The following is a 16,593-nucleotide window of genomic DNA, read 5'->3' on the forward strand; positions in this document are numbered from 1 at the left end:
AAAAAAAGTCATAGACATAATGTGCCGCCCTGAGCCTGAAATAACCAAACATAGAGGGAAAGATGTCATGTTTTCCGGGAGTTTGCTGAGCCTCCTGAGCTTCCACAGAAATGCAATCACACGCTGAGCTTTCTCACCATTAGGTGGCACTATACTACCATAAATGCAAAGGGACAGTCCACAGCTACCCAGCCAGCAAACACTACGCGTTTTAAATAACTTCAGTTATTTCATAGTTTGATATTAATAGTGTCAAGTATAATGCAATCATCAGAAGACAATAGAAACAAACATCTGTGTATAGCAAGAAGGGTATAGAACAAATTTGACTTCTCCCGTAATCAAAGATAAAACGGGATGTTTTATGAAAAAAAATTTTTGTAAATCAAACATCGAATTTAATCATCCTGAAATCATCTCCTATTTTGAACTACACTATTGTATTTAGTCCTTTCTTCCTAGAAAATTGTATTAATTTGGCAACCACAATAATTTTGGGGTCAGATACCAATAGGTTACTCAAGGAGAGAGAGAGGGCAGAAGAGAAAATAAAGAGCCCAGGACAGGGTGGACACTAAAGTGTGCAGCCCCTGAACTGATTCTTTTAAGTGTCTAGGTGTGTGACAGGCTTTAAATGACTTTCTCTTTCTACTGTCTTATTGCTCCTGACTTCCCATGCTCCCCTACTGCTCTCTCCTCCCCTTCTTTCCTCAATCTCTCTCTCTCTCTCCCTCTCTCTCTCTCTCTCTCTCTCTCACACACACACACACACACACACACACACACACACACATACACACACACACACACCATAGGCACCTCCCACATGCCAACCCAGATCTCAGAAGTTGTCAGGACACAAGTTGGTATCAAAGTCCCCAAGGGAGAGAACAAATTTGAGAAAAGACACAAGCAGTTTCTTTCCTAAAGCTGTCGACGGCCTGTTGCTTTTCTTCTTTCCAAGACTCATTTCTCGCTTTCTTTAGTCTCAACAACCAAAAGCCAAGACCCACTGTTGTATATTCATTCCAACACCTTTCATACTGGTCTGCTATTTTGGTCCTGAACCACTCACTTTTTCCTTCAAAAGAGGAAGTATATGTGGAGTAAGAAAAAGGACTAAAGGTTCTGAGGACTAATATTGCCACCTCCCCCATTTAACCTGCTGCACCCTTGCTTGTCTCCCAACCATGCAGTATGAATCTGGACCAATACAAGCTGCATGCAGAGGTTTGGATATCTCATCTACAGGCAGCATGTTTTAAAGAAAATACTGACTGTGGAACACTGAACAGCTGGCCCAGAAACTCACCAAGCTATAGTGACTGAAACATACTTGGAAAAAAAAACAGATTTTTTTCATGTTATCTGCTCACGTAAAAAATAGTGATTTTGTTTACTAGTCATCTGGATGATGCCGCTTCCAGAATTCCAGTAAGCAAAACTCTATGTCTCTATTACTCAGCTAAACATCCATCCATCCATCCATCCATCCATCCATCTGACAGCCAACCAAAAACCTGATTGCTCGTTTAACAAACATTCATGGAATCATTCTAGATTGGGCCTACCTATGAATCAAATTTTGCAATAGGCAATTTTGGTGTAAGGAATCTTCTCTGTTCATTTCCACGACTAATTCTAATTTGTGCTATTCTATCTCCTAGTGGTTGGTGGCTGGTAACTCCTGCAATATCACAGCTATATTTTTCACCCTGAAATATCCTCGCTCTTCAAAACTATCTCTAATATATTTTTAAGTACGCCAATAAATAAGAAATAGTTTCTTGATGCCTAGATCTGTACAGTAAAAATTACAAAAGTAACAGAAGTTGTAGTCCTGACCTGGAGGCAATTATATTCACATTGGGGGAAAGAAGACTATATAGGAAGTAATCAGAAAGGTGTGAGCATGCGCACATGAACACATGCATGCACACACAAGAGATTTTATCCATATCAGAGATTCACATAGTTGAATTCTGACTGTTTTTCAATCAGATTTTTTAGAAAATATTACCTTTGGACTCCAGTTCCATTTTCTTTTTCTTTGCCCATATGTTATGGTAGTTTTCAGCCATCATTTCTGCCATAGCCTTAAATGAATGAAATATTTAGCAAATAAGTTATAATTTAATGAGTAGAAACAGAGGACTTTGCTTGCTAATAAGTAATATCAAAACATGCTTTAAATTAATAAATCATAGTGTGTCAGTGCTAAAATAACTCTAAATGATAATCAAACACAACTGTCTTGGTTGGAATCTGAATCCCAGATAATTCCAATAGCCTGTGAAACCACACAGTAGTAAACAGCAGAGGTGATTTGATGGGAATGATTCTTGTTATTTGTAATGTTCAAGGACAGAAGTTTCATTAATTCAATAATGCAACTTCAAATTAGCTGTGAACTTTAATGAAAAATCTATTTATTTACAAGTTCTTACTGTAATTTCTGAAGCTTTAAAAGACACTCTAAACCTTATTAAACAATGAATATAAAGAACCTAGCGTACAGTCTAGATTCCATGTCTGCCCTAAACTTGGGGAGAGACCTTGGACAAGCCACATTAGCCTTTCTGGAGACTTTCACTTTTTTTTTTTTTTTAAGATTTATTTATTTGGGAGAGAGAGAGAGAGCATACATGCGTGCAGGGGGAGGAACAGAGGGAAAGAATCTCAAGCAGAATCCCTGCTGAGTGGGAAGACCAATGACACTTAACCCACTGAGCCCCCAGGCGCCCCTCTATGGCCTTTTGCTTTTTGATAAGATTGCCTCTAGAATTCCCTGTGCCCTTTTGGTTTTCAAGTTCACTATTTCATTTTAAGACATCCATCCATATAGGAGCAATGACAAGGGGCAAGTCAAACAATTTAACATAATTAACATGACATACTACGTAGAGTTTGCCTGTATATATTTATTCCTCTTGGGATAATATCAAAAAATGTCAATATTGTTTGTTCATTATATTGACCTGTCAACTTCTGATCCAAGACAACAAATTTTCTTTTACTCAAATCAGCCATTTCAAAGTATGTTTCTTAGGAATAAAGGAGAACAGACGCAACTACAGATGGAGCAGGCAAAATGCTACCTGCTTCACTGGATAAATGACTTAACATATGTATTCTTTAATGAAGAACTGAGGGTCCCTTTAAGCAGAGCATTACTAATTCCTGATTTATTCTCTTCCCACACACAACTACTTAATTATAGTCAGATTTTTTAAATGCACATTATCTTTATGGAAAATTCTTATTTAGAAGAAACATCCTAGAAAATGTCAACTTTAAAAGCAATTAAAATTTTAAGGCCTATAATCTGTGAATTCCATAGACCTCTTTATGAATACCATATTCAAATAATTCATGCAGAAAAATATATTCAGGAAAGTGTTACATTATGCTTTTTATTTTTATTTATTTATTTTTAAAGATTTTATTTATTCATTCATGAGAGAGAGAGAGAGAGAGAGAGAGAGAGAGAGAGAGGCAAAGACACAGGCAGAGGGAGAAGTAGGCTCCATGAAGGGAGCATGATGTGGGACTCGATCCCAGGACTCCAGGATCACGCCCTGGGCCAAAGGCAGGCGCTAAACCACTGAGCCACCCAGGGATCCCCACATTATGCTTTTTAAAAATGAAATTTGCAGGATACTTTTAAAAGTCAATAATACTCACATGCAGGTCTCTGGACAGTGTGACATTGCTCATGTCAATGGCTCTGGGGCTATAACCATGGGCAGCATCTACAGAAACCTAGATGATTTACGTGGAAAAAAGAATGGAGTCTAACTTAAAAAATCCCATGGAGAGAGACTCAAGACATTCTTCAGAATTACAGGACAAATAAACTTCCACATGCAAGGTTTCCTCAGATGAAACTGGCAAGTATCTATACAAACTTAATTCACAAACATACCTAGCAAATGCAATTATGTTTGGGTATCTGATAATTTCAATTTATGACTGAATGATATATCCCAACATTGCAGGGATTGCCAATTCCAAAAGCTAATGATTAGAACTCAACAAATTGTGCAATAAATCTAAGATTCTGGAACATTACCTTTGCCAAAGGATCACTGTATTCTTCAGATATGTACAGACTCTAATCGGCTGCAATAAAACTTACTCTTCCTCATGCGAATGGTAATTAATCAAAGAAGGTAATACTGACAAACGTCTCAATAGGTCAAATGTTAAGATGAAATACAACCAACTCTTTAATTTTAGAAGTACATCATATACTAGTCAACGATTAACAAAGTTATCCCCAATAACAAGGAGACTTAACTGCTGAATTTTGGTAATTTCTGAATTTTGGCATTTTAAAAATGAAACATATCTTTTCATCAATGGTAAGAAGATTTCTCATACTATCCTGTGCTTTTTTTTTTTAATTTATTTATTTCAGATGTGAGGTAGGGAAGGGCAAAGAAAGAGGGAGAAGCAGACTCTCTGATGAGAAGGGAGCCCAATGCAGGGCTCCCCAGGACCCTGAGATCATAATCTGAGCCGAAATCAAGAGCTGGAGGCCCAAACAGCTATGCCACCCAGGCGCCCCTGTCTTGTGCTATTAACGCATTCCTCTCAAGGGCATATTATGCAACAATGTTTTATAGAAATGACCTCTAGTTCCAGCCTTAAATCTAAATTTCTATCCTGACATATTTCATAAAATATTTATATTATTGTTTCATATGTAATTCTCTTGTTAGACAATGATAAGCCAAAAATAAATTTTAAAAAGGTACACCATAGCTCATGCCTGTGCTTTTAGAACAAAAGAGAGGCTACCGTGATGCTATCCTTAGTAATGGGCTCATGGGCTATCCTCAAATTACTGGTCAGCTTTGACTGCATCCTGGCTTCTGAGCTTTCACCACTGCTCAGTGCCATCTCATAGTGGAATGTATAAAAAAAAATCATATTTTTTTCTCCTATAAATTCTCCCTAAGAGGAAATTTGAGACTTAAAGAACACAAGTGACTTATCAGAGGTCACAGAACTAAAACCCTGAGCTGGCAGCACTGCACTTCAAGCTATCTATCTGACTGGGGCCACTTCCCTCTCACGTCATCTCTTATGCCCTCAACATGTTGGAATGTATTTATTTCCCTACCCATCCACTATCACTGCCCTCTCAAATATTATCAGTTTCCAAGTTGCTAGAGTCAAAGGCCTCTTTCCATCTGCTGTCAAACCAATCCTTCTAGATCTGACTCTAGGAATCACTTCACCAGCCCCTCCTTTCACGAGTGCCAGGAAACCACCCTCCTGTCTCTCCACTCAGCTTCTCGTGACTTCACTTCCTCGGATTCCTTCTTTGGCAACTCTTCTATCAATTCCCTGAGGATCACTCACATGTCTTGGCTCACGGTCCCTTTCCTCCAACTTCAAAGCCAGCAACACCACATCCCTCTGGCCATTCTTCTGTAGTAACATCTCTTGCCCAAAGCCAGAGAAGTCATCCCACTCTTTTTTTTTTTTAAGTCATCCCACTCTTAAGTATCCTTGAGATTATATTGGACCCAATGATAATTCAGCATAATTTCTCCCCATTAAAAGTCTTTTTTTTAAAAGATTTGTTTTATTTATTTTGAAGAGGGAGAGATGGAATCTCAAGCAGACTCCCTGCTGAGTGGAGCCCACTGTGGGGCTCGATCCCATGACCCTGAGACCATGACCTGAGCCAAAATCATTAACCATATATTCAACTGACTGAGTCACCCAGGTAATCTCTCCCCCATCTCAAGATCTTTACCCTTGACACACTGGCAAAGCCCAAGTAAAGCAATATTTTCACAGATTCAAGCAACTTGGGATCATCTTTGGGAGCCATATTCTGCCTAACACAACATCTATAATCAAATTATTGTTCTGTCCTTGCCATCTCTAAGCACCGCTGTGCTCCCTACCTTATGTAACATAACCACCGACCTGGCAGTCCAGCCCGTATCCATGCTTATCACCTTTGATTACTCTTTCTCATTCACAATCAAAATTCTGTTTTTTCTCCTTCAAAAATATCGCTGGGATATATCCAATCCTCTCCATTTCCACTATCTTTGCTCTAATTCAAATAGTTAATACTTCTGTTTTATTTCCTGGGATGTCTACAGTATCCTCCCAAGGAATCTGCCTCTCTGTCTTCAATCTCCCCCTTCTCCAGTTCATTCCCCATTCTGTTGTCAGAAATGTATTTCCAAAATGTTTGTTATTCTCTAAATTTTTCTGCTATACAGGATAAATCTGTGGGCATGGGCTGACTCTTACTCATCTTAATATTCCTGTAGCATAAGCCATATTTCATCAACTCCATGATGATAAAATGATTCCTAATCTCACAGATCACAATGGCAAATGTATGTCTTAAAACTGATAAAAACCAGCATTAGACTCTCTGTAAATTGAACAAATGAGTAAAATAGAGCTGATATCAATAATTTTATTTGTTCCTAAAGTAGAATTCTCACTATTTAATATCCCTTGAGACCATATTCCTTATATAACTGAAATTTAAATCCTTTTAGCTTTCAGTTAAGTTACTGAGGCTGGTTTAAAGAATATGAAGTTGGTATCTGTTTGGTCAGGAACAGACTCCACTTATATTTTTCATTACCTGTTTCTCTCCTTCACAGAAATCAGAAAATGGGCCAGGGCTTTGATCATTTCAAGTGAACTGAAATGTGCACCATTTCTCAACTAGGGGCTCAGACATTAATTAATAAACTCTAGTCTTATTAGCAATAAGAACCACCACAATGTACATGGTTATGTGCAAGACATAGAGATTATCTTATTTGTTCTCTAGAATAACTAACAGTAGATGTTACTTTTCATCATTTTAAAATGAGAAAAAAAGTTTCAAAAGAACGATTTTGAAAGTCATATAGTATATTGGGTAAATAGTAAATGGCAGCATCAAGTTTTAAAAGTAATTCTGCATGAATCCAAAGAACTTACTGAATTTCTTAAAATAGCCCCCAATGTTCTCTGTGATTTGGCTCCTGAGACCTGCCCTCCCCCCTCCCCCCCAACCCCGCTGCCACTCTCTTCCTAGCTTCCCAGCAGAGAGCCCAGTTTGCTGAGCTCATGTAGCTACTCAGTGTTGAGGCCAGGATTTCAACCCACCCAGACTGTGCAGATCTCCTTGAGTTAAATACAGGCCACTTCTGCCTGGCATAGGGAGAGCTGAGCTCCATGTGAAAGGAAGCAGAGAATATTAGGCTCCAACATCATGTCAACAAGTGTCCCCAGTCCACGCATTTATATTCCTTACTATAAACTGATGATTAAAAAAATGTTCCTGAATTTATTCAAAAGAGTTTCTTACATAATAGAAAATATCTTTATAATCACATGGGAAATCAGTAACGGGGAGAAGATAAGACATTAAAAAGTCTGGCAAGATTATATCTGAAAAAGATAATAAAAGTGAAGATTTGTAATTAAGAAGTAATATATTTTAACACTTTGAGTAACGTTGGTTTATGCTTAAACATTTGAGTGAAAGTAGTGATAAGGACTATAAATATATTTGTGGCATTGGTTGGATTTAGCTCTGTATTTCTGATACTGAGAGAAATATTCTTTCTTCACTATTAGAGATCAAAGCAGTACAGATTCAATCACATTTACCATGAAATGCTCTCTGGTATCGAACATATTTAAATAATAAGAGTAACAATAAGTGTTAACATTTACTTTAAAAAAAAGAGTTAACATTTACTGAGGCACACAGATCAAGTAACATGCCTAATGGCACACTTCTAGAGAGTGGTGGTCTACCTCCAGAACCTTCCTTTTTCATCTACACACTGTAGCACATTGAAATCACATAGAAGATTTCACAATGTACCTTATACATCACACGTGTTCCTCTAAAGATCAGTTAGACCTATGAGATGGTTCTATGCGTATCAGTTTATAGAATGTATTGAGAGTGTAGAGCACAGTGGGAGCCATATTAAGAGCTAAGCAGGGAGTAAGGAAGAGAGGAAAGAAATAAAAGACATACAATTTTAAACTGAGGAACACAACTTTGCTCTTAAGAGCAGTGGGAGAATCCTCCATACTTTTCCTGACACAGCTTATATCACCTCCATTGGATGGTAATTTTTAAAAATCTTCTATCCAATTTACAGGAAAAAAAAGAATTATTGCATCCCGTGCCCTCTGTAGCACCTTGTACACACCACTGGTCTAATTCTTACTAACTCTAGGGTGAAGGAGGTCTAGCGTGCCTATCTCCAACACCAAACTGGATCTTCAGAACTAGAACTGAATCTTATCATCTTTGTATTCCTACTGTCTAGTAGAGAGCTTGTGTTCAGTATCTGTTGAAACAGATTAAAACAAAATGTAATCTAATGAAAAATATCTACATATGTGATAAAAAGGTAGTATATGCTTTCATAGCTTCCATCCACATGATGGTTTCTTAAGAGAATTTAATGTAAAACATACCTGAATTAGGACTTAATCTATTTCAAATACGATACATGGGAAACACAGGCTTTGTATACCTTTCTTTTCTTTGTTTTTTAAATGGCCATAATACACATAATATTTTGCATGAACTGAATACAAGGGCCCTAGCAATCTGGAAAGGGGAAGTGATTGGTTTGGCTCCGTCTCCTCCAGAGAGGAAAGGGCCATGGGTAATAGCTGGAATTTGCTTCCCACCTTGAACTCTAGATTCTTCAGGCCGAGACAATGCCTCATATGCCACATTGAACAGTGAAGTCCCCAAAGCCAGCACCTTGCTAGGCTGACCCAGCTTGCTTGACATGACCCACTAGCAAGGCACGCCCTGAATTCCTGCTCTGGCTATCTGGTTGCATATATTCCCTTTGCAAACGGACAGGTGCTCAAGCTCACTTGTATGGACCATTCATGTGGGTTCTAGATCAGGATTACTACTGTCTGATCACCCTATTGCTCCCTAAGAACCAAGCTCAAGCGCTTACTGGAAAGGAGTAGAAAGTCTTTTAGACAATCTAATTGTAGGTAATGCTTCATTAATTAAACTTCAAGACCTCACCATTGGGCACTCCTTTGTATACTAGCCAGGAAAAGCACTACCTGATATACGAACTACAATTTTAACTCAGACTTAACCTCACTTAAAGAAAAAGGAACATGGTTTTTCTTCTCCTGAACATTACACTATTCTTCAGAATTTTCAAATTATTTGTTTTGGAGAACCTGCTACTTAAATAAAAGAACAAGCTGTGGATTCACCAGTGTGCTTCTTACCTGGCTTGTCTGAGAAATGCGACGAGTCCGGTTATAGAGGGCCATGCTGTCTCCTTCCCGTGTTCTCTCAATTCTCCAACCCCACGCAAGCATGGTTTTTAGAGACTCTTTGATTGGCCAGCGATAAATTTCTTTTTCCTAGCAACAAAAATAAAGAGGAAGAAAGGGGGGTGTGTATTATGAATTGGAATGAAAATTAAAAATCTGAAATAGGCTGCCTTCATTTAAAGAAAAAAAATATTGGCATTGTTTATTTAAAAATGACAAAAGTAAAGTAAAATTTCTGAAAAGCAGAGTGTGAGCTGAGATCTAGTTTGACTAATGCTGTTAAGAAGGATCTCAGCTCACTACTGCAAGGAGGTTAACTTTCTTGAGTTTCCTAGTTTCTGATACTTTAGATAGAAAATAAAAAGGAGAAACAGTGCCACATTGTATGATGTGTGTGAAGGTCTTTCTACCCTCTGAATAAACAGACAAGGATAATTCTTCCTAAAAAAAAGTTTTAGAGGATAAATAAAATAAATAAAAAAAATAATTCTTCCTCCATGAGCACTAAGCCAAAAAAGTGCTTTTCACTTCATTTGTCAAGATACTGATTTCCCCCAGAGTAAAAAACATGAATATTTGTAAATAATAATCATTTTAAATATTACTTCATTATCCCTCATCAAGAAACTCATAAGCATGATAAGAACATTTTCTAAAGTCCTTATATATATATATATTGGGGAGGAATAAAAATCAGTAAGGGATGGAAAAATATTAAGGAGAGAATAACCAATTAATACTGATAGAAAATGGGAATAGAGAAAAAAAGACAAAAGATAAAAAATGGGACCTTTAAGTAAAGTTTTTTTTAAAAAAAAGCATACACGTATAAAGAAGACATTTTAATAAGAAATTATATAATCAAGAAAACCCCAAAATACATTAAAATTATATAACCAAAGGAAAAAAAAAAAAAGAAACCTCACCTTTTCAGATAATAGTTTATATGGCTTCATTAATGGCTGAACTTTAGATGAGTCTGAATATATTTCTCCATAAATCCATCCATTTGCCAACTTAAAAAAAATCATCAAAATTATTTTACATGGATTGATTGTTGAGAGTGTAGGTATGCATGTGTGTAAGTCTATTTGGTACAATCAATCTACAATAAACCGAGACACGATTAAGGTTTGAATTCCACCCAACATAAGTCAATATAATTATTTCCATTCTAACTAATATTATTTTGAGTAATCACCGAGAGCAATTCTTTTTATCCAAAGATTAAACACACCTAGCCTAGTCTTCCTTAAACAGATCCAAGTCTTGACCGTGTCATAATAAGTACTCTCCCCAGGAGCAGTCCACAGGAGGCATGGCCCCCATGATACTCATTCTAGCACATCTTGGGACCCTTTATATGAGATGCTTTTTTTATTATTTTTAAATGTTTTTCTAAATGCTCTTTTTTTAAAGATTTTATTTATTTATTCGTGAGAGAGAGAGAGAGAGAGAGAGGGAGAGAGGGAGAGGGGCAGAGACACAGGCAGAAGGAGAAGCAGGCTCCATGCAGGGAGCCTGACGTCGGACTCTGATCTCCAGGATCAGACCCTGGACTGAAGGAAGCGTTAAACTGCTGAGCTACCTGGGCTGCCCATAAACGTTCTTTTCAAACAGGAAAACTGGATTATTCTGCTTTATGTGGAAGTTTCTGTGAATAATGCTCCCTGTTTTGTCCACCCCAGTATTCAATGATCTCTTAACATGTTTGACACACATTATTTTGCCCACGTACATACTCTATACTCATCACCACTTCCCTATCTCCTCTCGTGTTTGCCTATGGAATTTGAGTAACCGGATTGCAATGGCTCAGGACAGCCTTCTCGGACATTTCCTCTCTATCACCACTGGCTTAGTACCTGAGAAACTTTATATAAAACAAACACACCTTGGAAGTAAATTACTGAACAAAGAGCCACATATTTATCAAACCAAAAAGGTTTCTTAAGAGAAAAATTGATTGGCTAAGGCAAGAACTGAAATTGAATAGTAAGTCTAACAGGATGATATGGAACTGCTCTACAATCTTGAACACCTCAGAACCTGTGATGTTTGACTTTCACTTCAGCAACAGCACGTGCTTGTCATAGATTGCTGTGCCCTCAGCTCAATTTCTCTGACAAATCTTCACAGCCATCATCTCTCAGTTTAACCAGGCTCAACATTATGCTGAGCCACAAGCTTTCATTTAGGGAATTTCATGGTATGTAGGACATGTGTTACTTAGCTCATTTCCTTGCATGTTTTTTTTGACAATACAAACGGGTCATCTTGCCACGTGATTTATTTTTAGTGACCTACAGATCTACTTAGTAAGACATACAACAGAAGAATGGAAGATGTAAACAATCACTAAATTCCAATTAACAATTTTCATGGTTTTATCTAATATAAAATTATATATAAAGTCAAACTTCCTTTAAAAGATTTCTGACCCAGGGCATCTGGGTGGCTCAGTCAGTTAAGTGTCTGTCTTCAGCTCAGGTCATGATCCCAAGATCCTGGGGTCAAGCCTCACATTGGGCTCCCTGCTCAGCGGAAAGTCTGTCTCTCTCTTTCCCCCATCCCCCTTCCTGCTCATGCTTGTGTGCTCTCTCTCTCTGAAATAAATACATAAAATCCTTAAAAGAAAAAAATTCTGACCCAGAATCACCTTTTTTTCCCTACAGCCCCTGGTGATTATTACTTTGTATTCTCACAAACAATATGTGTTTAAAAACTATATTTATAATTTAATAGAATTTTTGTTCCTAAAACTGTGGTTCTTATGAACAAATATTCTTTTTTTTAAGATTGTATTTATTTGAGAGAGAGTGTAAGTGCGCAAGTGGAGGGAGGAGCAGAGGGAGAGAATCCTTAAGCAGACTCCTCTCACTAAGCACAGAGCCAGACTGACAGCTCCATCCCAAGACCCTGAGATTGTGACCTGAGCTGAAAACAAGATTTGGACCCTCAATCGAGCCACCCAGGTACCCCCTTATGACAAATATCCCTATTTCCATGTGTATTACACATGTGTTAATGGCACAGCTAACTAAATACTACATCAGCAAATCGTAATTAAATGTTCTTTCCTAATCTAGACACAGCTTTCACTTTAAAGTAGAAAACCGTCATGGTCAGATATATTTGAGCAGTGACCAATCATCAGGTACACTCAGTACAGAATTAGAATGTGATACTCTGACTTTTACCTTGTCCATTGACCATTTGTCATGAGAATGTTCCGCATATTTGTTAATGAAGTATTCCAACTTCTCAGGAATTGTTATACTATGAGAAAAATAAAGAAAAAAAAGCTTGGTTTTTATAGGACTTATAAGAAATCATACCAATAATTTTCTCACAGATTATGATTGCTTAAATCCCACTTGATGCATAACTGTTAAAAAGTTATCTTAATAAGGTATTACTTTTCCACAGCATAGGAGCAATATAAAAGTCAAGCCATTAATGTTCTATCTGCTCATATTATATTAATTCATACTTTATATATAATATGAATTTAAAAATTAAAATATATTCAAAGATGAGGACAATAATAAAAAAAAAAGGTTAGGCCTGAATTAAGATACAGTTAGACTCAATGAACTTAAAGACATACTTCTCTTCCATAATCATTCTTTGAAGTAATTCTCCCTTTTTGACTTAAGTCTCATCTGCAACAACTATAAGTGGGTAAAGATGGCTGAAATCTGGTTACATTTTTTTAAAATGTACTAAAATTTTAAATTAATGTCATATGACTAGTGATGTGTTAGTGATTTTAAATTTCACAATCCACATATAACATTCTGTTATTAATATGGGCCATAATGAAAAGTAATCTACTCATGCCTTGTGATCTTGATAATATTTATTTTTGATTCCTTTCATATTTCATTAATATCTGATCTCTTGAACAGATTTTGAGTGTATGCAAGTAATGACCAAATCTAATGGTAAATATGGGACTTGGGAATGGTAAATACATCGATGAGTGGAAAATTAAATACATACATATAATTCCATTCATTCATGCATATAACTTATTAAACACAATTAACATTGAGAAGTGAATTCTAAATAAAACCTAGCATAATGAGATGGTTTACTTTCCTTTTTCAACAATGTTATCAATCAGTGATTGAACTACAGGACACAAACATACTTAAAAAACAATATGTAAAAATCACAAAGATGTAGAAGTGATTGATATCACTAGGAAACCTAATCTGGTAAGAATTCCCCAAAGAGGCAAGCCTAGGTAAATGAATATACATGCCCCAAAATTGTTAATTAATTAGATTTAATTAATAAACACCAAGACCATGATATGTTCTGATGTTATTTGAAAATCCTAGATTATATTGTATGTTAGCAAACCACAAACTTACCCATGTAGGAACTGAACATGTGATATTTTGATTTACTTACATTGGAAGAGATACAAAGGAGCAATCACATAAGCCAAATACTGGGGGGTAGAGTCTTTTCTCACAGGACTGTCATCAAATACCAAACATGCAAATTTAAGGCATTATCAAACTAATGGCATAGCACTTGGGTTGAAATTTTGATCTGTTATGGAAGTTAAACCAGCTGAGGGGCCACCCACAAGCCTAAAAGTTGAACTCCCAAGCAAATTAAGATGCTGTGCATGGTAGCTACCAAGCAACTACCCTGCTAACTACTGATCTGGCGAAGTCCCCATGGAACCAATAAGGGAATGTAGCATGAAGAGTCAGCTTTCCTCCCAAATGGGAAACCATGGTCCTACTCAAAGAAAGCAACAACAAAAATGCTGAGACTCCTAAACACCTGAAGTTCTGAGACATCCCACTTGTAAAACAATTTCCGCAAGTAAGTATGAGTAAGAAGTTTTATAATGTTAAGTAACATTTTATCTGTGGCTGAGGTGGTCACACTGCATTCTAACTGCATGCTAAAGTTTCCACAAATATTCTCACTTGATATTCCCTGGCATCTCGTGTTATGCTTTATGATGCTGAACATCAGTCACTACCCCTAGCCTTTGCTGAGATGTAGTGATGGTGGACTGCCTCCCGGAGGATCACAGGAACAGCTTTGCCCTGCACGCTGGTATCACTCTCAGTCAAAGATGATACACAGACGTTGTTGCAATTATTAATAAATATGTAGGGTAGATTTTCAACTAAAAATATAGCTGATATATTTTCTTGATTCTCATTATTGTAAATATTATGTGGTTACGTACAGAGAATCTGGGTTATGTTGAGTATCCTAGAAGATACATCTTATCTACTTCTGATAATTGTATCCATCATTAGTACTACTATCATTTCGTCAAGTAAAGGGACCCCTATCAAAAGGATACCAATTCAAAGGGGGCATGGATTAGAGAAAGTTCACTTTAGTACCTTATTCAATTTCAGACTTCACACATCATTTACAATAAAAATCTGCTGCAATAGAAAGAGTCCATACTTTGAGGTATCAACAGGTTGTGGGTTAAAGTTCCCTTCAGAATCCATTGATGACTGTTTTTCCATCATACTGACATAATTTGACTCCATGTAGTCTGGAGGCAAAGCTCCCGCAACTGCACTCAGGCAAGGCAGTGCCAGTTTGAAAAGTTCTTGCTCATATTTCTGGGAAAAGAATGAAGAACCAAACAAATAAACAAAACAAAACAAAAAAATCTGTATTACTATTGAGCAAAAGTTGTCAAAATGATTATTGTGGCTGGCAAGATGTTTAAAGAAAAACTCAGAGTTACCCTAGGCTAACTTAAAACTGCCTTGCAGATTGTTTCTCTAGCAAATGGAACATACAGACTGAAATCCCATCAAATAGGAGACAGGCTGAAGTCAGATTTACTGCAGTTGCCCCTTAAGAAGAATAAAATCTTTGCTTCTCTAGAAGTTTTTCTCCAATATTTTATGAAATAAACCTGAATATTCTAAATGTATAACAGGTCTTTAGAACATAAACATAATTTCAGTCAGTGGATAGCATAATTATAGAATATTGCTATACCATATTACAAAGACTATACTTGAAAAATACATAAAGGAATATTTTACGGAGTAAGAAATTTTAACTGATCTGTATGATATCACAAAGGTATAAAAATGAAATTCTAAACCGATAAAGAAATTCTGGGAATATGCACAATCAAAATTCTGGGAAGAGGTATTTATATTTTAATTATATAAGTGATTACATTTGTATTTATAGATTTTTTAAATAAAAAAATTATTTTAAAAATCTCATTTTAAACGTTTAGTTTTAAATTAATGTTGTAAATCCTTCTAAAACTGCCTTCTAGATATTATTTTAAGACTCTCAGTTTACCAAAGATAACTCAGTGACAAAAAGCCTCAAGATGTAGCTTCCTTCCACCTGCCATCATGGATGAACTTAACTCTATTACATAGCACACTTCTGGATATCCTGCTCCAGGTGTCTAATATTGTCTATCTGGAAATTCACATGGATTTTGACTAATATTTTAAGCAGAAGTATTCTACAAATTTGTTAGACATTTGAAAAAGGAAAAAGAACTATTTAAGTCTTAATGAATAAAAATAATATTCCACTAGTGATATTTATGGCTTTTAAATGATTTTATCACACAAAGTCCACAAAATCTTAAATCACCTTTTGAGATAGGGCGTCAAAAATGCCCCAAAACAACTTTCTCGATAAATGAAGCTCTTCTTCTGAGGCAGCTCCAAAGTTCCCCCACCCTCCAGGCAGGCAGTAATATTTCCAGCATCTTTCATAATGATTTGTCAGCAGCTATGTGAGAAAACAATTACAAAGGCAATGAGTGAAAGATACCTTTTAGATTTTTCCCACTTCCTCCCATTTGACATTCAAGTGCCATGTAATATGGTTAGCTGAAACAAATCTGCTCAATCCCCTATGAATTCCTCTGGAGAATATTATTACCTTATATATCATGCCACTTTAAAATTTAACACTGATCACAGCATGAGGAACCAATGCCCAATGTAACACAGAAGTCCATCTTCAACAGCATTCTTTATGAGGTTGTTTGGTTATTGATGTCTCCCTGAGTCCTATGTTAGCTGCTACTCAGTTTTATGAATCATGACCCCGGAATATGCACATCTGCACTTAATGCAAGGATTGACGTCAAGGTGACCTAGAAGCACAGATAAGTATCTCTAGGATACGGCACCTGAAATGTAAATTCTAGGGGAAATCTACATCTGAATATTTTTGCTTCCTTTTTGCCAATCCTTAATTACCACACATTTTTTGCTCCAGAACTTAAATCTC

At 36.6% G+C, this 16,593-nt stretch overlaps 1 protein-coding gene across 3 annotated transcripts in view; it reads right to left on the reverse strand.

Annotated features, from left to right (window-relative positions):
• The window catches only part of RYR2 (ryanodine receptor 2), a 721,805-nt gene that overhangs the window by 149,235 nt on the left and 555,977 nt on the right, over positions 1-16,593 (reverse strand). For all 3 annotated transcript variants that reach the window (XM_072755910.1, XM_072755909.1, XM_072755907.1), the window contains 7 exons: positions 15,946-16,086; positions 14,770-14,933; positions 12,516-12,594; positions 10,242-10,331; positions 9,268-9,405; positions 3,685-3,762; positions 2,021-2,096 (listed from right to left, as the gene is read on the reverse strand). In XM_072755910.1, the coding sequence (XP_072612011.1) occupies positions 2,021-2,096; positions 3,685-3,762; positions 9,268-9,405; positions 10,242-10,331; positions 12,516-12,594; positions 14,770-14,933; positions 15,946-16,086 (766 nt within the window). The remainder of the gene's footprint in view (positions 1-2,020; positions 2,097-3,684; positions 3,763-9,267; positions 9,406-10,241; positions 10,332-12,515; positions 12,595-14,769; positions 14,934-15,945; positions 16,087-16,593) is intronic.

Source organism: Vulpes vulpes, chromosome 4 (genome assembly GCF_048418805.1).
Source record: "Vulpes vulpes isolate BD-2025 chromosome 4, VulVul3, whole genome shotgun sequence".
NCBI lineage: Eukaryota > Metazoa > Chordata > Mammalia > Carnivora > Canidae > Vulpes > Vulpes vulpes.